We start from the raw sequence: 21,223 nt of genomic DNA, 5'->3' as shown, positions 1-21,223 counted from the left end.
AAAAAAAAAAAAAAAAAAGACTGCAGTAGTTAGGAACATGGGCTGCATCAAAAGACCTGATCACAGCCCTGGCTCTGAGTCAATTAGTGATTTTAACTGGAGGTCTTAATATGCTTCCTTGCAGCTCTGCTGTCTCCCAGAACCTACCTCAGGAGTTCCAGTTTCAGTCACCTTGTCACATCTCACCCCACAAAGAATGGCTTTTATCAAGAAATCAACCAATAACAAATGCTGGTGGGGGTGCTGGGGATATAGCTCAGTGGCACAGTGCCTGCCTGGCAAGCGCAAGGTCATGAGTTCGATTCCTGGTACCAGAAAAAACAAAAACAAAACTAAACAAACAAACAAACAAAAAAATGCTGGTGGGCTATTTCTCCACTGTTGGTGGGAGTGTAGACTGGTGCAACCATTTGGAAATTAGTGTGGAGATTCCTAAAAAACCTAGGACTAGGGGTCCCATTTCCCATATGGATACCTTCTTGAAAGAATTAAAAGCATCCTACCACAGCTATATGTGCACACTCATGTTGATAGCAGCACAGTTTGTAATAGCCAAATCTTGGAAACAACCCAAGTGCCCATCAACTGATGAATGGATAAAGAAGATGCGTTTTTTTAATACAATGGAGTACTATTCTGCCATAAAGCATAAGCTGGAAACGTTCCTAGGAAAATGGATGGGCCTTGAGTCCATACTCTTAAGGGAAATAAATCAAACACACTTGTAAATACTTTATTGTTTCTCTGGTGTGTGAAACTGAAAGTGTAAATAAGGACAAAAATGTATAATAGTTATTGTGAAATAGAAAATGTTCAAATGGGGAAGGGAACAAGGGAGGAGGTAGGGGGAAAGGAAAGAAGGGAAAATTAAAAAATGAGAAAAGAATGAAAACATGGAAACAAAGCATTTGTAGATGGGGAGGGGAGAGGGGTTGAAGGGAGGGTAGGGGAATGGGAAAAAAAGAATCAAGTCATATCATGTACAGGTACAAATTCCCTTTCATGAAAGTAATCCTTATGTCTATCTAAAATATACCAATATAGGGCCAGGGATATAGCTTAGTGGCACAGGTGCCTGCCTGGCAAGCACAAGGTCCTGAGTTCAATTTCCGGTTCCAAAATAAAATAAAATATACCAATATAATCTGATTGAAAAAAAATCACCTCCTCAAAGAGCGAAACTTTTTTCTCATATAATTACATCTGAGTATCTTCCAAAGGCATCACAGTGGATGCCTTCTCCAGCCTTTCTCTTTACATTCATTTTGCAAATACATACATTGAAAGACCTTTCTCTGGGAAAGGTACAACCACAGGTGTGAGAAGAAGGGAGGAGGCAACAAAAGCAAGCTCTTCATGGTCTCTGCCATGATCACATGGCTCCTAGGCTGGATGACTGCACAAGCATAATGCAGTACACAAGTAACGGCCATGAAAAAGAAAGAATGCACAGAGTCTAAAGAAGGGAGAGCAATTTCACAGAATTGGTGATATGTTTGCCAGAACTGAATTTGTGTCCAATTCTTTATAAAATGTAAATCTGCTTATATACACACACATGAGTATTCCTTTCAATGTTTAAAAAAGTCATTGATCAAGGGCTTGGATAGATCTCAAGAGATGATCTGATTCAGAATCAGGTATCATTCTGTAGGTTTCACACCCAAGGCACATGGCCGGCCCCATGGAGAAATAAGTTCTTAAAATTAAAAGTGGTCCTTCTGTATGGTTTTTATCTCTAAAATAAAAAAAATATTCAAAAAAGTGGTCCTGAGGCTAGGCATGGTGGCGTATGCTTGTGATCTCAGCACTCAGGAGGCTGAGGCAGGAGGATTGCTATGAATTCAAGGCCAACCCAGTCTACATAATGAGTTCAAGCCCAGCCTAAATTACAGAGTAAGACCCTGTCTCTCCTGGGGATATAGCTCAGCAGCACAAGTGCCTGCCTGGCAAATACAAGGTCCTGAGTTTGATTCCTGGTACCAAAAAAAAGGCCCTGTCTCAAAAAAAAAAAAAAAAAAGTGGTCCTGAAATCATTTGAAGACCTTAGAGTAGTGATGGTAAACCTTTTAGAGACGAAGTGCCCAAACTTCGACCCAAGACCCCCTTATTTATTGCAAAGTGCCAACACTGCAATTAAACTAGAATGCTGAGGTTTTTGTTTAGAAAAACAAAACAAAACAAAACAACAAACCTCATACATTAACATTTTGTATCTTAAAGGAAAAACAATATGCGTTATCATGGGTTTGCTTTAGAGGTTTTGTGTGCTCTGCCACATTCAGGACGGATCTGTTCCATTAATTCATTTCTCTCTGTGCAAGAACCTCCCTCACAAATTGTGACTTGGCCCCATGGCATTTGTAATGACTCCAGTAAATGCAAACTCCTACCTAGTCACATGGAGCGCCTAGCCTCGTAGGACCTGGCAGTTTCAAACCAGACTTCCTCGACCGCTTTCTGGCCCATGTCAAACATCTGCTGTAAGTGCTTCCACCCGGTTTTTGCAGTAATCATGAGATACTCTCTGTTTTCTGGGTGCAGCTGGCAAGAGTAGGCAGCCATGACAAGTGACTGACAGAAACGGCCGCACACAAGCAGGTACAAAGCGCTTCTCTCTACGGCGGTCAGCGGGACGACACTTTCAAACCCTGCCAGGATGTGGCCTCCAACTTGTATGGGGTTCTTGCTCTCAATCATCATGTACATGATGGTGATCGCCACTTCAAAAACATAGCAGCCGTAGCTCATGTCACCAAAGTCTAAAACTCCGGACACTTGGTACACAGCATCTCCAGAGGCTGACTCGCTGGGCTGAACTAGAATGTTATAGTCGTTAAGGTCGCCATGATTGATGCCTGAAAGCAGAACCATAGAAAGGTATTTTCTATCCCAGTTCATTATCTCTCCACTTTTCTTCTCAGGCTAGGCTATTCATGGCATCTGCTAACCCCCAACCCGCCTGCTTTTTTTTCTTGAAATAAAATCTTTTTCTCTGCAAAGGATGCAGTTGATTTTGGGGGTGTCTTTGTTTTTGCTGCTCATCAATGTAAGCGCAGAAGATGGAATTTACAGTCACAAAAAATCCTGCCTTTGGCTGCCAGAAGAGTAAAATGAAAAGGAGAACTGCTCAAAACCAGGAATGTTCCATGAATATAAGCACATTCACGTTATTATAAGAAGCACAGAGTCCTAGAATGGGCCACGTGTGCTTTTATTTATGTCTTCATGCAGCTGATGACAAGAGGCCCCTATCTGATGACACAGTAATTCTGTGTGTCCCCATGTTTTTGATGGCTGGGATAGATGGCATTTTGAGTCAGTGCTACTACTCAACATGGGGTCCAGGGCTGTGCTGGTCTACAAAATATTACCAATAGGCACAAGGTAAGAACAGAAGCTGAGAATGTTTATATAACATTTTATAGCAATCTGACACCCAAGAGTATAGCTGGTGGCCCTGTGTCAATAGACAGAGCATGGAGCAGCTTGAGTTTTGTCTGACAGGGTAGTCGCAAGTGGCCTGGGGGATGATGGGATCACACACAGTAGAGTTAGACTGTAGTGACTGGTGCGGGGGGAAACCTGAACCTGAAAAAACTGTCTTTTTCATGGATAGTTTGAGAAGCACCGACTTAAGCCACTGACTAAGGATGAACATAAGATTAGGTTTTCTGCAGGGGATGAAACCACTGAATCACATTCTGCAATAAGTAGGTGGCACAAAAAGTGTGATTATACTTTCCAAGTATAATGCTGATTTCTCCCATGTGATTTAGGATGGAGTAAATCATGCTTAAGTAATGCTGCACAAGCAGCAGCACAACCAGAAACACGGCTGAAACTTGCAAATTTTACACTGCACATTCCAGAAATCGGGATGTATCCCAATTGATTCAAACTGTAGAAAGCAAAGTTTGACAGAAATACAAACAAACAATAGACAATCCATAATCAGAGTGGTTGGTTTGTTTGTTTTTTAATTTAGCAGTGCTGGGGATAGAACCCATGGCCTTGCCGATCCATGGTAGATGTGCAGTTTCAGTTAGAATAAAACCTTTGTTATTGTAGCTACATCATAACCTAATCCAGCTGACACACACAGTGTTAGATGGATGCAGACATAGACAAACAGACCAGAGAATAAAATAGGACAGAAACATCTGATCTACCACAGAAGTAGTACTATAAAACAGAGAGGAAGCTGGGCATGGTGGTCCATGTCCCAGAACTCCAGCAGGCTGAGGCAAGGAGATTGCAAGTTCAAGACCAGCATGGGCAACTTAGTGAGGCCTTGTCTCCAAATAAAAAATAAAAAAGAAAGGGTTGGAGGGCCAGGGTTATAGCTAAGCGGCATGGCACCTGCCTTGGCAACTGCAAGGTCCTGAATTCAATTCCCAATACCAAAAAAAAAAAAAAAAAAAAAAAAAGAAAGAAAAAGAAAAAAGAATGGGTTGGAGATGCAGCTCAGTGTAAAGGACCTGGGTTCACTTTCTAGTACTACAACAAAGAGAAAAAAAAGGTTATCTTTTCAGTAAATGGTGGTGAGAAAATGTTTAAGCCATAAGAGGAATTCATACAATACACTGTATATAAAAATAAATTCCAGTGAATTACAGAGCTAATGTGAAAAGCAAAAACTATAAAATTTTAAGAAGATAATGTAGAATAGCTTTTGGCCATAAGGTAGGGAAAATGTTCTACCCAATATACTTTATTAACCATGAAGTAAAAGATGAACATACTTGAAACCAATAAAATTGTTTTTTTCATCAAAACGTACAATAGAGTAAAATACAAGCCACGAACCAGAAAAATAGTTGTAAAACATAAACAAAGGACTTGTCTCAAGTATGTTTGGAGCTTCTACCAATCAAAGAGAAAATATTCCAATAGAAAAACAGGCAAAAAAAAAAAAATTAAACAGGCATTTCACAAGAGTATATTCACACAGCCAAAAATTAAGGACTTGGGCTTACAGGGGTTCATCACCATACCCAGCTTCTTCAAATGCAGCAATTTTGAGAAAAGTAAAAATATTATTTGTTACAAAGTAATAGGAATCAGTATGACAGTTTTAAGAACTGAGAAAGCTAAGCTGTCCCTCCATACCTTTCTGATGGCATGATTTTATATTTAAATATAAATATCAATTTTATTTACTTTAAACTTAAATATCAAGAAAAGCCTGGCATGGCAGGGCGCACCTATAATCCCAGCACTCAGGAGGCTGAGGTAGGAAGATCACTGTGACTTAGAGGCCAGCCTGAGCTATATAGTGAGTTCAAGGCCAGTCTGGAAGACATAGTGAGACACTGTCTCAAAAAAAACAAAACTAAAACCAATCCCTCCCCCCAAAATATATATATATGTGTGTGTGTGTGTGTGTGTGTGTGTGTGTACACATATATCACGGAAAATATATATCAAGGAAAGTATGTATTCGACTGGAGGACTACTCACATTCTCGAAAATGGCTTAGCTTTGTCACCACTTCCTTCTTGAACAGCTGAATGACCTGTTCAACAATCTCGCGGTTTCCGTTCTGGCCTAAGGCATCCATGTATTTCTCCAGAAGCGGAACGTTTTTCAGATTCCAGATGAAGCTGTCCCGATGAAGGCTCTGTAACTTCGGGTGATGGAAGCTCTAAGCCAAAAACAGGGAACAGCCTCAGAGAGACCAGCCTGGGGCCCGCTGGGTGCCGCAGGAAGATTCATTCTAGGGTCTTGATGAAGGAAGGTCCCTGACCTGCGCCATCCATCTATACCCCCAGTGCCAGCCCTCCACATTCAGAGGGGACCTCGTGTTTGGTGACACAGCCCTGCCTCACCGCTGTGTGCCTGTTGAGGCCCCTCTCAAGCACTCTGTTTTCACCCCTTGGTCAGATCCTGGCCGCCATTCCCACCCTGAGCTCTTCCACATTTTCCCTGCCCTCCCTGCCAGTCAAAGAGGCCCCAGCGCACCTTGGCGCTGCTCTTCCTACCGCACGGTGATTGCCGGCCTCCTTCCCTCCCAACAGGTCTCTATTTACAAAAGCACCTTGTGGGCGAGAAGCTCCTGACCACTCCATTTAAAATACCAACAGACAGCAAATAAATACATGAAAAACTGTTCAGCATCGCTGGTCATTCGAGAGAAGCAAATTAAAACAACACTGAGAGTCCATCTTACTTCAGAAAGAATGGCAATCATTAAGAAGTCAACCAATAACAAATGCTGGTGGTGCTGTCAGGAAAAAGGAACCCTCTTCCACTGCTGGTGGGAGTGCAGACTGGTGCAACCACCATAGGAATCAGTGTGGAGATTCTTCAAAAAACCAGAATTGCCGGGGATATAGCTCAGCACCACAGTGCCTGTCTGGTAAGCGCGAGGTCCTGAGTTCAATATATGACTGTCCTCCAGGTCTTTTTGTTTGGTTTGGTTTGGTTTTTAAGACAGAGTTTCCTTATGTAGCCCAGACTGGCCTTGAACTCACAGCAATCCTCCTGCCTCAGCCTCATGAGTGCTGGGATTATAGGCGTGCGCCACCACACCCAGGTTCCAGATCTTCAAAAACAGCACTCCTGCTCCCTCAGCGTCTTTCAGTTCCTTCTCATGTTTCTCATAGGACAGTTTTTAGTCTCTTTCCTGGTTGGTGTGTTAGATGCTACCCAGGATTGCAAAAATACTCTGCAGAGTTGGAACCTCAAGCCCTGCTGGGGGGGCGTAACTTTCAGGGAGTGGGATTGTAACTACAAAGAGAGAAATGGAAAGAGAACATTTTTATTTTACACATTTCGTACTTTTTGAGATTTTTACCATGTATTTAGCTTTTATTTTTATTTTATTTTATTTTTTGAGACAGGGTCTCACTATGTAGTTCAGGCTGGCCTTGAACTCGAGGTGTTCCTTCTGCCTCAGCCTCCTAAGTGTTGGGATTATAAGCATGGGCCACCATGCCCTGCTATTCTTATTTTTAAATAAAGGTAGGCAGGCATGGTGGTGCATACCTGTAATCCCAGCACTCGGGAGTCTGAGGCAGGAGGATCATTGCACATTCAAGACCAGCCTGGGTACAAAGTGAGCTCGAGGCCAGCCTGAACTGCATAGCAAGACCCTGTCTCAAAAAGACACACACACAGGGGCTGGGGATATAGTTCAGTGGTATAAGTGCCTACCTGGCAAGCACAAGGTCCTGAGTTCAATTCCTGGCACCATAAAAAAAAAAAAAAAAAAAAAGAAAAGTAAACTTTTAGGGGCTGGGGATTTAGCTCAGTGGCACAGAGCCTGCCTGGCAAACACAAGGTCATGAGTTTGATTCCTGGTACTGGAAAAAAAAAAAAAGACACACACACACACACACACACACACAAAGGTAAACTAGAACACTGTGGTTAGGTTTCCAGTGGAAAGGCCTCAGGGCCTCCTGCGTGGTGGCATTCTTGTCCCATGCCCTGAGGAGAACATCCCTGCTGGGACAGGAAGCAGTGGTGAGAACTCAGGACTCAGTCAGACAGATCCAGGTTCCAATGGGCTCTGCCATCCACATGCAGGCCGAGAACCCTTTGGGTCTTGGCCTCCAGGCGGCTACATCAAGACATCTGTCACTTGCGGAATAAGTAAAACAGGAAACAAAGACCTAACATACTGTGTAGCTACTTGATGATATGTGCTGGATCCACCTGACTCCTCTGTTCTTTCTTTCCTCAGGCTCCTTGCAGGCCAGCCTGAATTCCTAACAGCATCACCGGTGCTCTTACTGATAACCAACACTGGCAGCCTCCTCATCCTCCCTGTGCTTTCCCACCCTACTTCCGCTAGGAGCACCTGGCTTCCCCTGGGGCCAAGCTCTGATCACACCACACTCACAAGCCCGCCCCACGTCCTCAGTGACATGCCTGTGACTGACTTCCAGCCCATCTGTGGACCAAGCGGCAACCACTTCCCTCCAGTGAGTACCTGGTACCTTGAATGCCTCGGTTCTGGTCCCTGGAAGCCTACAATCCCTGTCCCTTCTGGATGCCCAGATCCGCCCAGCAGAGCAGTCCCAATCGCTGCCACCTGCAGGGCTGACACCCTGCACTTGTGTGTTATGGTGCACAGGTGCTGCGGCACCTAGTGCTTCCAGGAAGACTAAGAACTTGTACCTGCTAAGGCCGGGGAGAGGGTGGTGAGGGGATGAGCTATGGGGGTAAAAGATGATGAAATACACTGCACTGTAGCACCAAGTGAAGACGCTTTTCTGCGTTCCCTGGAAGGCTTTCTGTTCCCACAAGGCAACCTAGTAACTTGCAAAGCAGGGTGGCTAAACCTACAGCACAGGTGGCTAAACCCACAGCAAAACTTGTGTTAGCCAGGACGTGGTTCTGTTACCCTCATACAGGGTCTTGCTCTGTAGCCCACGGTGGCCTTGAATTTGCAGCAATCCTCCTGCCTCAGCATCTTGAGTGCTGGGATCATAGGCATGTGCCATCATGCCCCGTATATTATAGGATTTGTAAGTAAAATGTATGACAACAATAGTATAAAGGCCAGGAGGGAAGACACAGAAGTACGCTACTGTGGGGTTCATATATAAGGGCAGGTAAAAAAACACAGTGTGTTTAACTACAAAATATTTATTACGTTAAAAGATACACTGCCTTTAATGCCCTTCATTTCAAACACATTTAGCCCATCATTCTTGCCAATTCCTGAGGCGGTTCTGGAAGTGAGCTTTTGTGTCTTTAGGAGGTGTGATCAAAAATTTTGGTGAATGCTGCTGCTGAGTGCCATCAAATGGAAAGGGAAAAAGCAGGCTCATAAAAACATGGTGCTGTGTCCTCATCCACCTTGTTCATCAGACCTGGTACCGTTAAAGTCAAACTCATGATGCAGGACATCAAGGCAGCCACAACAGTGCAGCTGAAGACACTCAGGAAAGAGGACTCAGAACTGCTCCAGAAAGTGGCAACAATGATGGGATGAGTGTGTTAGGAGAGAGGGGGAAGGCTATGAGGGGGATTAATGGCAATATATCTATTACTGTAATAAATTAAAAAATTAAAACAATCACTATAGTCTTTCATCACTTTTCATACTATACGTGAAGTAATACCATATAAATAGGGAGACTGATAATACATATTCTATAAACCCTAAGTTACTCACTAAAATAATAAAACAATGACTTGAGCCAATGAAAGACATGAATGAGAATAATAAAGGTCCTCAAGTGAGCTGGTGCTCTGTAATCACAACTACCCAGGAGGCTGAGGCAGGAGGACCACAAGATCAAGGAAGCTTGGACAACTTAGCAGTAACCTTGACTCAAAATGGAAAATGAAAAAGGATAGGGATGTAGCTCAATGGTAGAGCACAGGAGACAATAGTAAGATGATAAACACAAACCTAACCATATCAATGATCACATTAAACATAAATGGTCTGAACATCTCAAGTAAAGGGCAAAGACTGTCAGACTATATAAAAAAGCAAGATTCAAATATATGCTTCCTATGAGAAACACACTTTGAATAAAGACTGCAATGTAAATAGCAAATCTTTTTTTTTATTTATTTTTATTTTCTTGCTCTTTCCTAGGAGACCATCACTATGAAGTTTCTTTGAGTACAGAGGATTAGAAATCTCCAAAGTCTCACTACAGCCCCTAACTAAGTAGAGAAAACTGCCTGAAACCCACAGCATCATGGGAAATAAACTGTTCTTGTCTCAAGTCACTGAGTGACCAGTACTCCGTGACTATCAGCTGAACAACCAGTCTCTTCTCTTCCCTAACTCCTGGCAGGGTCTTCACCTTCCTCCTCTCTCTGAAGCTCCAGTTAGATGGAAAGAAGCTAGAGGGAGCTGGGTGGAGGTGGGCAGGCAGACTGCAGAAAGCGCCAGTAGGGGAATGAGGAGGAGCAGAGCTGCTGACCTCAGCCCCTCACACCCCCTCTCCAGGCACCCCTTCCAGTCAGTTCCTCCTCCCAGGACATGGAGGCTCCCCAGGATAGTCCTGGGGACCAGCAGCCTACTTAGAACCCACATCCTGCTCAACCCTCTTCCTCTCTTCTAAATTTAACACTGAATCCCTCACCAAAGCTCATTGGTGCCACTCCTAAACTTTCTGTTGCTGGAGCCCTCAATCAGCTTTCCCGTGACTGCCGTTAGGTTCCTGGGTATACTCATTCCTACATCCCATTTGGTTCCTGCCCATCCTCCTGCCCTGTTGGCCCCTGAGTGACAGAGTCAGGAAGTGGTGTCCACTGAGGAACCTTCCAGGGCCCCACACTCTCTCTGGGACAAGTACAAACACTTCACTGTCACACGTGACCTGGTTTTATAACCCGACTCCACCTTACATCTTTAGTTTGACCCCTGCCTCTCTCCACCACAGTCCCACACTCCGTCCCAGTGAGTTATCCAAGGGCTCTGGAATATGGAAGTGGCTCTGCCGTGATTCCTGTGTGCTTTGCCTTGCAGCATCCAGGCCTTTCTGTTTATCTACTGCACTCCTTTTTTTATTTTTATTTTTTGTTTTTTTTTCCAGTACTGGGAATCAAACTCACAACCTCGTGCTTGCCAGGCAGGCACTGCGCCACTGAGCTAAATCCCCAGCCCCTATATCTACTGTACTCCTAACTCAATAGCCCCTCAGAATTGACTTCCTTCATGAAGCCCTCTTCTTCATGTATTTAATACTTCTCAGTGTATTTACACTGAGGATAAAAGATGCATAAAGGAAACACATACTAATTCAAGAAGCTCCTCATGAGGCGCACCCAACAGGAGGCACCGACATGAAACAGTGATGCCAGGACCACGCGCGCGGGACGGTGGCCATGCCAGCCTCTGAACCGCGCTGCCTGGCTCACTCTGTGTGGCTGTGCCAGTTGACACTGGGTTAGCCCTGTTACTCTCATTGGCTGATGGGGCATTACGTAGCACGATTCAAGCAGAGGCCTGGCAAGGATGTGTCCATGAGTCACATCCCCTGGGGACCCCGTCCCTGGAAAGGCAGGAGCCATCTTGCAAGGGTGCTTGGGCCTTGCTGAAGGATGAGACCCCCATGCACAGAGGGGCCGTATAGACAGCGGAAGGGCCTGTGGGCTCCAGTGAGACCCAGCTGCACCTAATCACACAGAAAGAGAACCGCTCATGGCCAACCCTCGGAGCCACAAGAAATAAATCATTACTCTTTCGAGTCAGTAAGGAAGATGGTTTTTTAAAACAGCAACAGACACCCAAAGCCCCATGGATGCTTATCGAGTAAATGAAGATGTTATGTGGGGGGCATATAACATCTGGGCAAACAGATGAAAAGCACTGGGCAAACATTGTTTACCTGGGATAAAAATATAGTTAACACAAGTTTTCCTCTTCTTCCTCCTTTTTTCTGTACTGGCAATTGAAGCCAGGATCCTGTACCTGCCAAGGGCACCAGTGAGCTACACTCTCAGCCTGCTAATCTGTTTGCGACTTAGCCACTGCCCCGTACAGGGCTCCAGCAGACTGTGCCTCATCTGGATGAAAATTTCAGGTTGTGAGTAGAGGCTCTTTTTCACGATGCATACAAAGAGCTTGAATTTCTAAAAGCTTAGGTAACCATGCCAACCAGCTCATCAGTAAAGCACAGACTGGGGCAGGAGCCTTTCTGTCCTAAAACACACTCCTAGAGGCCCATTTTCTTCTCCATGCATGTTAGGAAACACCCTGTGTAAGAAGAGAATCTGATCCTGAATTTACTCTAAAGATAGGATATACAAAAATCTCCTACAAACAAAATAAAACCCCAACTCTTACCTCCAGTGTCTTATCCAACTTGGCAGCCAGCCTCCCGATTTCGTACAGCAGCCGGGGGCTGACGGGCGTCTGGGCTACGGGGCTGCCCGGGAGGAATGTCAGCAGCCTCAGCAAGTGGCTTCTGGTTCCGGAGCCGTTATCTAGATGGATGCAACGACACATGGCATTCTCGACTATTCTCTAAAAAAGGAAACAAAACATCCTAAAAACTATCCTGCCTTTGCGATCATTATTAAAAACACACAGAAGAGGAAAAAATGTGCAAATCAAAAACTGCTCTGCAGCACTCTGTGAAGCAGGGCTGAGCTGACGAACAAACAGGCAACAAATCTCAAGAACGCTGGAATTGACATTTACAGTCGACAAACACAGGCCCAGCTCCTTGGGCCTCAGCTCTAAAGGGAAATTTCCACTATAGTAGACCAATCTCTCAGACCCACAGTCTTTAAGAAGTCTATGCTTATGAAGAAATGACTATTCTAGCTGGGCGTGGTATTGTACACCTTTCATCCCATTACTCAGGAGGCTGAGGCAGGAGAACTGCAAGGCTGAAGCCAGCCTGGACTACAAAGTAAGTCTGAGCTACACAGTGAGACCCTGTCTCAGTAAACCTAAATAAATAAGGCATCCCCAGGGGCAAACTGTGGTACAACCTATGTGTATAACACAGGACATCTGTCCCTCAGGGACCAGGTTAGGGCTCAGTTATTTGGAATCATGCAAATTAAGAATGGGTGGACAGAGGCCAGGCATGGTGGTGCACACCTATAATCCCAGTACTTGGGAGGCTGAGGCAGGAGGATCACCACGAGTTCAAGGCCAGCCTGGGCTACAAAGTGAGCTCAAGGCTGACCTGAAATACATAGCAAGACCCTGTTTCTTTCTTTTTTATCTTTTTATCTTTCTTTTTTTTTTTTGAGATCGGGTCTCACTATGCAGTTCAGGCCAGCCTTGAGCTCACTTTATTGCCCAGGCTGGTCTTGAACTCATAACGATCTTCTTGCCTCAGCCTCCCAAGTGCTGGGATTGCAGGCATGTGCCACCAGGCCCGGCAAGAGGCCCTGTTTCAAGCCCCTTTCCCCAAAAGAAAGGATGGACAATGAAGAAAAAGACAATCAAGACTTCAAACTTCAAAAAATTCCAAGAAACAGATTTCAGGCTGCTCCTCGCTGGATTAGGCATATCTTAGCATTAGTCACTGAGAGGTTAAGGGAACCGAATCTCACAGTTGAGGACTGAGGCTTGGGAATTAAGTGGGTGCCCAAGGTAATAACGGAGGGCTGGGGAGATAGCTCAGCAGCACAAGCACCTGCCTGGCTAGTACACGGTTCCAAATTCGATTCCTGGTACCCCCCCAAAAAAATAAATAAATAACAAGGTAATGACAGAACTAGATCTACAACTCCTCCTGTCTGTCTGGTCTTGTGTTCATTCTTTCTCCTACACCACTGCACCAGAATTAATAGCTCTTCTGATGAATAGAAATGTTTCACTGGGGTCACGGTTTGGCCCAGTGGTGGTGCACCTGCATGTGAAAGCCCCTAGGTTCAATACCCAGCTCAGAAAAAAAAAGGGGTGTGGGTTGTATTTCTGGTTAAAGGAGAACAAAAATGTTCTCCCCATCAGACGATTTCTAAGGAGAAAGTTACCCGATGCAGCTGCAACCACTTCCAGACCAGAGGCCAGTCTCCACGCTGGTGATCAGTGGCTTTCCCCAAGTACAGGGAGAATAACACACCTCCACTTGGAAAGGTGAGCTCATGCTCAACACTGCATTTCCACCTGGATCCCGAGTGCAGGCGTGTGCGAGAATTGGCGTCTCTCACCTACGGACACCAGAGACATCATGTTGTCCTCTTTCGTGTGGCACACGGACGCTGTTGGAAACCCAGCTGCCTTTAGAAACATGATGACACAATTCTGCACTTCGATCAGGTCTGGGTTTTTGCTGGCCTCAGTGTTGCTTATTTTGAGGACGCATTCAGCAGGGCCATCTGCAGTATCTTTGGTTCTTGAGATGTGAACGTGAAAGTTTTGGTCATCATAGCTCGGCAGTGGCTGGATCTTTGACACTTTTAGCCCAAATACTGATTCCACCAATGCAGAGGCTTGGGCCTCGGTGAAATCAGGTTTGGCCAGAGCCTGTGTTTGCTGATTGGCTCCACTTGCCATCGTGCCTGGGGAACAAGCAAGCAGAAAGGGGACACGGGAGAATTACGTTAGTGCTTTCCGCAGACAGCCCAAGAATGTTGCTTTACCTTGGTTCCATATTTCTTTCAATTATTTTTACTCATAAAGCTAAACAAATCAAATCCGTGAGAGATCAAGAAGTGTTGGGGCCATGCCAGGTGTGGTTGTACATGGCAATAATCCCAGCACATGGAAGGCTGAGGCAGGAGGATTGCCGAGACTTGAGTGAGTTCAAAGCCAGCCTGGACTACGTTGTAGTGAGAGCCTGTCTCAAACTTACCCAACCTCCCCCTAAAAAAGTTTTGGGGCCAGGAGTGCAGCTCAGGGGCTGAGTGCTTGACCAGCAGGCAGGAGAACCTGGGTTCGACCCTAACGCTACCAAAAAAAAAAAAGAAAGAAAGAAAAAGAAAAAAATAGCTATTTTGGCAGGGGACTAAAATTATATTATACCATGAATCATATCTTTTTTTTTTTTTTTTTTTTTTTTTTGAGACAGACTCTTGCAATGCAGTTCAGGCTGGCCTTGAGCTCACTTTGTAGCCCAGGCTGGTCTCGAACTCACAACGATCCTCCTGTCTCAAGCCTCCCGAGTGCTGGGATTACAGCACCATGCGCCACCATGCCCAGCAATGAATCATCTTAAAACTTAAAATCTTAAAACTTATCTCCCAAACTGAAGGCCAAGTCCTGGGAGAAAGCACAGACCAGGAAAGCACCTTGGGGTCACCCGAACCCAATCCTGCCCTCTTGCCTACACCTTTACAGGGAAAGTTCAGGTGCTCGGCATTAAGTGACCAAAGTCTCCTTCCAGCAAGACCGGTTCTTCAGGCTCCTAGACCACAGTTATGTCCTTTTCACTCTCTTATCACCAGTAGTGAGTTAAAAAGACAGATTCAAACACAACAATCTTTTCTAGTGAATTTTGTTAAGTTATACAGACCTCATTTAGCTTATCCCACGCACTTCAAATTACAAAGATGTGGATGATGTACCGAGTCTTATGTAAAGGCCTGTGTTCTACAACAGTTGAAAAATTCCCTCACAACCACAGACAGTGTAACAACAAAAACCATTAAAAGAAGCTAAGCATGGTGCACGCCTGTCATCCCAATACTCTGGGAGGCTGAGGCAGGCAGATGGCCAAGTGTGTGTCCAGCCTGGGCAATTTAGCAGCTTAGTGAGACTCTGTCTCAAATTAAAAAATAAAAAGGGCTGAGGTTATAGTTCAGTGTAAAGGCCTTGTTTTCAATTTTAAAAAAGAGCTGGGCGTGGTGGCACACACCTGTAATCCTAGCACTCAGGAGGCAGAGGCAGGAGGATCTTTGTGAGTTTGAGACCAGTCTGGGCTACAGAGTGAGCTCAAGGCCAGCCTGAACTGCATTGCGAGACCCTGCCTCAAAAAGACACACACACACACACACACACACACACACACACACACACATCAACCAATCAATAAAAAGTCAAAAGAAGGACTCAGAACACATTGCTATAAAGCAGTACACAACAAACTTATGGACTGCTAAAGAAAACTTTGAATTAATTAAGTACAAACCTGGAATGACTGGATTCACACTGAATTGACCAGGCTTACCTTAAACGGTAAAGAACACATTTTCTACTGCAAAGAGGAACAGGGGCTTAAAATAAAATCTACTACCAGTTACAAAAGATAAAGTTAGAACTTGAATTTGTGACCTAAAAATTTAATACCTGCCCAAGCTATGGTGACAGCGAAGGGGAGAGAATGAGCGCAGCTGAAGGCAGAGGGATTTCAACCGGGCTTTGAGTCCATTGGGAGAGGCGGGGAGGGAAGCCGGCTTCCTTCCCTTTGGGAGCTACATTCCTGGCTCCGAGCACCTGGCCTGTTTCCTGGGCACCCAGGAAACGTAGGGCCTAAGCATCCATCAGGAACCAAATCTCTAAGGTTTTTACAATTTTACCTTCTTCTTTTCCCAAAATCGTTTTCTTTCCATTCTTCATTCATTCCAAGTTGTGCATGACTGATAATATCTTGGGGTGAGTTGCCTTTTAGGGTATGATTTTGGTTGTTGTTCAGGAGATGCAATCTTTTTTGTTTTTTTTTTTTAACTTTTTATTTTATTGGTACATTTTAGATATACATAGTAACATTCATCAGAGAGAGTTTGTACCTGATGTAGCTTGATTTTTCTTTTTTTCCCATTCCCCTCCCTGCTTCAATCCCACTTCCCCTCTTTATTTACAAAAGCTTTGTTTCCATTTTTCCACCTATTCTTTTCTTTTCTCGTCCCTTCTTTCCTTTCTCCTTCCCCCTCCCTTGTTTCCTTCTCATTTGAACATCTTCTTCCCATTTTCCAATGTTTTTGTTTTTTCAGACAGGTTCAGGCTAGCCTTGAACTCACGATCCAGCCAGCCTCAGCCTCCCAAATGCTGGGATAACAGGTATAAGCCCTGCACGCAGCTGGATGAGGTGTTACATCAAACAAATCTTAGCCCGGCAGGGGATGTAACTCAGTATGAACAGCCTGGGTCCAATCCCTAGTACCAACCCACTAAAAAAAAATCTCAGCTGGGTGCAGTGGTACACACCTGTAATCCCAGCACTTGGCAGGCTCAGGTAGTGTAGTGGGAAAAATTTTAAAACTACAGCTTCATAATTGGGCTGTCAGACTCAGATGGCCTTGACTATCCACCTGCAACTCAGAAATTATGGATTCAGCTCTATCTGTCCAGCTGTAAAATAGCCTACACAAATATTTTGCTTTGCTAGTCTGCTTCAAGGGGCAAGCTAGCCCTCTGAGGGTCATACTAAATCTTGCCCGCTTGCCTGGGAAGCTGACCCCCGCTCCCTTCCTGCTCCATGATAAATGGCTCCCTCTAAACCTGCCCCAGACACATCTGCCTGTCTACATCAGACTAAATATATGTAACCAATTATAGGCTAACCCATTATACTCTGTATTTCCTGCTTATAAAAAGCATATAAGTTGCTTGTTTTACTTTAAGCCAGTGCTGTTTTGGGGGAGCAATCCCACATCAGCCCACCAACGTTAATAAAAGTTGCCTTCCAACTCCCTTTTGCAAAGTGTTTTCCATCCAGTTTGCTACAGTTTCTGCAACAGTAGGAGGATCAAAAATTCCAGGCCAACCTGGACAGCCTAGCAATTTAGCAAGACCCTGTCTCTAAATAAATAAATAGCTAGCTAGCTAGATAGACAGATGGGCTGGGCATAATGGTGCACACCTGTAATCCCAACGCTCAGGATACTGAGGGAGGAAGATCACTGTAAGTTGGAGGCCAGTTTGGGCTACATAGTGAGTTTAAGCCCAGGCCAGCCTGAACTACATAATAAGGCTCTGTTTCAGAAAAACCAAAATCAAACCAAAATCCAAAAACAAAACAAAACAAAAAAAACTAAAAAAAACAAACCTAAAGGACTGGGGAATATAGCTTAGCGCACCCTAGGTTCAACAAGAAAAAAAGCAAGCAGAACAGCTGATGCTTCTAGCAAAAGGGCAGCATGAGGGAATTCTTTTTTTGAGACAGAGTATTTCTGGGTAGCTTAGGCTGGCCTCAGCTTGCAATCCTCATGTCTCAGCCTCCCATTAGAGGGAACTTTTTGAGATGAAATTGTTCTATATCTTAATGATTTTTGGCAGTCTTGGAGGTCAAACCCATCCCTGTGAGGCAAGGGTTCTACCCCAGTCACATCCTCAGCCCTGTATCTTGACGAGGCTTTCACTGCATGGGTGCATACATTTGCCAAAACCTAGGTGAACAGCCAGGCATGGTGGCACACTCCTGTAATTCTGGCACTTGGGAGGCCAAGGCAGGAGGATCATTGCAAATTTGAGACCAGCGTGGGCTACAAAGTGAGCTCAAGGCCAGCTTGAACTGCATAGTGAGACCCTGTCTCAAAAAGACAAAAACAAAACAAAACAAACAAAACCTCCCCTCAAAACTTAGCTTAAAACTGAAGTGAATGTAACATCTGTCCATCTCACTGAATGTAAATTTTACCTTAAAAAAAAAAAAAACCTTAGTAGACATAAGCAAGGACAAGGAGGGGAGGTCTCAGAATGTCTCAGAGCTTGCACGTCACAGCGAGGCCTGCTAATACCCAGTCACCCCAGCCCTGTCACATGAAGGCCACCTACTCCACTGAGGGAAGGGAAACTCCGGAAGGTATCCAGGCTTCTCTCTGCCTCAGCCCCAAGACTACTCAGCCCGATGACTCGAGGGACAATAAGAGTAAAAGCCTCCGATGTCACAGCTCTCCAGGGCCTTTCCTCATCTGTCCACCCAAAGCCATCTCTCTGACCACACAGCGCTGCACCACTGCGCACCTGACGATCATGTCTCTTGTTTACCATAGGATTTCCTTTGAGAAAGAAATTAAGCTGTTGAGATTTGGTTCACTAAAGACATTATAACAAAGCCTACATGGGATTTCAAAATGCTTTTTGCACCTGAAACTTTTGGGAACCAACATACCCTGCTGCACTGTTTTTTAGGACTTAAGACTTAAAGGAAATGTAAACATTCCTCCTACAAACGGTGGTGTAAGGCCTGATCCTGAGTGTAATAGGAACTGCAGCGTTAACTACACAGTAAAACCCTGGTGTAATTTTTCAATTCCCAGAGTGTTAAGGATGTCAGAGTAACTATGGATTTGTTATGAATTATAAATTTTGTTTTTTGTTTTTTGGTACTGGGAATCGAATTCAGGACTTCGCACTTGCCAGGCAGGTGCTGCACCGCTGAGCTATACCCGCGGCCCCGAATTATAAATTCTTAAAGTTGAAAGGCAGCTGAGTAAGGCCAGCTCTCTGCTGGGCCAGAAAATGCTTCTATAACATCTGTGAAGGGGGCTTTTAGGTGTCCCTCTGAAGAACCCTGGGTTCTAAAGCAGTGTGAGGCATTGCTGGCTGGGCTGGTGCAGTAAGAAGTCGTATTTTACACCCAGGTCTACCATCTGACCTTTGAATTTCAGACTCTGGAAAGAGTTGCACCGGATCGCCCGAGAAAAAATATGAGGCTGAAGTCCTTTCTCTCTGAGTTTGCCTTTTTTCTTCGTGTAGGAAGGACTCCAAATCTTGGAAGGAATGGCACAGATCCTGAAAGTAAACAAACATACAGAAAGAAATGTGTTTGCTACAGATGTTTTCTTTACCACATCTGTCCTGCATGTGGGAGGGAGAAGGGGGATACCAGTCCTATAGGACTGCTGTTGATCTTTATTTTATTTGGCGCCTGGGGAAAAAACGTTCAGGAAAGCTCAAGGTCTGTAGGAGAATCTCACTCTGCACTTAGCACAAGGTTGCTCCAGACAAGAATAGGAGTCGGTCTTGATTCTTCTCTCTCCCCGAAGAGGGTCACCAAGTCCAAGGAACCTCTCCCTTAGCCGGTCTTGCCAATCTCCCTTTCTTCTGCAAACTTCTGTCCTTCCCGGGTTGGAGAGTAGCGGGTGGAGTCTCAGCACCCAGCTGGTGCCTCAGTGAATATTAAACACTGAACCAGGTTTGCCTTCACTCCACAGGAAGTAAAGCAGGGAACCCGGACTCAGCAGTTTGCAGACGATAGTAATGCACGACTGGGTGCACCCGGATCTTGACTTTGAATGAAGGATGAAAAGCTGGGGACCAGCAGGATTCCAAAGGGTTGCTGACCCAAAACACAGGAAAATAACGGGGTAGGAGGAGGACACACGGGTCAGGTTCATAGTTATGATATTAATGAGGCCAGGGGATGCTCAGAAATGGTTCCCACCAGGCACTTTCCTCTGCTCTCCACACTGGGGCTCCAAAGCGTGGTGCCCTGGGTTTTCCTGGAATCTCAGCCCGGGATGGTGGGGGAAGGAGAAGGGACCGCGCGTCCCGATCGAGGCCACGCTGGTGAGAACCACAGGATCACGGGCAGGATCCCCGCCCTAGACCGGGAATCCCGCCCTCGGGCGTCCCCAGCCCGGCCAGGCCCGGCCCCGCGGGCCTCCGCTCCCTGCCCTACTTATCCGCTCCCTGCCCTGCTCACTGCACTATCCCGCGTGGCGCTCACCCTCGTCGGGCTCAGGACGTTGCCCGAAACGGTCCAGGACGAGAAGGCCGGGAATATGGACCCGGAGGTGCCAGAGCTGGGTTAGCCCCTCCAGGAGCCCGGCGTGCTAGATTCCTGATTGGCCACTCTCACTTCTTGCCGCACAGTCAGCTCGAACTACTGGAAGGCATGGCTAGGCCAGGGACACTAGACTTTGTCCCAAGGGGCCTCCAAACAGGAAATTAGAAATCTGGCTCGTGATTTCACTGGCTTTCTGCAATCCTGGCCCCGCCCCCCATAGTCCAGCACCGCTGTCAAAATAAAAAAACTACGTTCCTTTCGTAATGGGAGCTCGCCCTTGATTGGCTCTCCAAGGCCCCGCCCCCTCAAAGTAGTCACTCAGCAGGAGCTACGTCTTTGCGTGGCACCTCTCAGTTCCGCCCCATCCACGTGGTCTGGAGGTACTTTGGACAATTTCTCAGGAGTCCAAGTGATCAGGTCCAACACACATTTTCTTTCCTCTCTCTCCTCACCTCTTGCTGGAAGCGCGCATGGAAGAGCCTCTTTACAAAGGTAGCCCGAAGTAGTGAGCCCCTCCAGGCCATCACATCTTGAATGGGCCTGGCCACGACCTGTCTCAGGTGTTGGGAACTGCAAATGTTTCTACAGAGACACCTGTGCACTCTGCATGCACTGACGGGCGAATGAGGCCTGGAAGGCACAGAGCCTCCACCTGACCTTGGCCAGCCGGCTACCAGCGAGGCGCTTGTAGCTGCAGTCTCTCGAATGTTAAAATATTGTCCTTTCCAATTAAGAGGTGTCACTTATACAAAGGGTCCTCCTTTGAATTCTTTAGTCTCTTCAACTCTAAACTGGTTCTATCAATCTAAGTACCTGTTGGAACTATCTTGAATGAAATTCAACTTTATTGCCAGGCAACAAATATTTATGTGTTCATTCTCATTAGTCCTCGAGTAGAAAAGGGGCAGGTAGACATACAGGGTGAGAACTATGGGTTTCCATGGCAGCCGCAGGCAACAATGTGACCTCTGAACACTTACATAATGTATTTGATAAGAAATTTTGGGATGGCATCCTGTGTCATTTTTAAGTCATTGCTAAAAATGTAACAACAGCCAACTGTGATAATACAATTTTCTTTATTAAAAATAATTTACATCATCAGTAACATATACACCATTGTCATCAACTGGACTTTGCCTCCAATATATTTCTATACAATACTTAACATT

The 21,223-nt window shown here is 45.4% G+C and overlaps 1 protein-coding gene across 3 annotated transcripts; it reads right to left on the bottom strand.

The window, feature by feature from the left end:
- Window positions 1–2,178: 2,178 nt before the first annotated feature.
- Hykk (hydroxylysine kinase) lies at window positions 2,179–20,269 on the bottom strand. Of its 3 annotated transcripts, none has more exons than XM_005393449.2 (6): window positions 19,992–20,268; window positions 18,918–19,054; window positions 13,591–13,941; window positions 11,765–11,904; window positions 5,464–5,647; window positions 2,179–2,858 (listed from the first exon to the last, which is right to left on the bottom strand). In XM_005393449.2, exons 3-6 carry the CDS (start codon window positions 13,934–13,936, stop codon window positions 2,398–2,400), a joined length of 1,131 nt encoding a protein of 376 aa, XP_005393506.1. In that variant the 5' UTR covers window positions 13,937–13,941; window positions 18,918–19,054; window positions 19,992–20,268; the 3' UTR covers window positions 2,179–2,397. The 3 variants fall into 3 exon arrangements, with proteins under 3 accessions (XP_005393506.1, XP_005393507.1, XP_013374439.1); XM_005393450.2 differs by lacking the exon at window positions 2,179–2,858 and adding an exon at window positions 2,866–3,097 and having other exon boundaries at window positions 19,992–20,269; XM_013518985.1 differs by lacking the exon at window positions 2,179–2,858 and adding an exon at window positions 3,117–3,360 and having other exon boundaries at window positions 19,992–20,269.
- Between the last annotated feature and the right edge of the window lie 954 nt (window positions 20,270–21,223).

Source organism: Chinchilla lanigera, unplaced genomic scaffold (assembly GCF_000276665.1).
Source record: "Chinchilla lanigera isolate Chin_1 unplaced genomic scaffold, ChiLan1.0 scaffold00049, whole genome shotgun sequence".
NCBI lineage: Eukaryota > Metazoa > Chordata > Mammalia > Rodentia > Chinchillidae > Chinchilla > Chinchilla lanigera.
The sequence above is the reverse complement of the archived record's forward strand: the minus strand, read 5'-3'. Positions and strand labels throughout refer to the sequence as shown.

Excerpts from the sequence above, each read along its gene's own strand:
- Hykk (XM_005393449.2), bottom strand. The coding sequence starts at position 13,936 with ATGGCAAGTGGAGCCAATCAGCAAACACAGGCTCTGGCCAAACCTGAT. Across the intron at positions 11,905-13,590 it reads GATGTCTCTGGTGTCCGTAG|ATAACGGCTCCGGAACCAGA; the intron begins GTGAGAGACGCC and ends GCATCCATCTAG. Across the intron at positions 2,859-5,463 it reads GCTAAGCCATTTTCGAGAAT|GCATCAATCATGGCGACCTT; the intron begins GTGAGTAGTCCT and ends TTCTGCTTTCAG.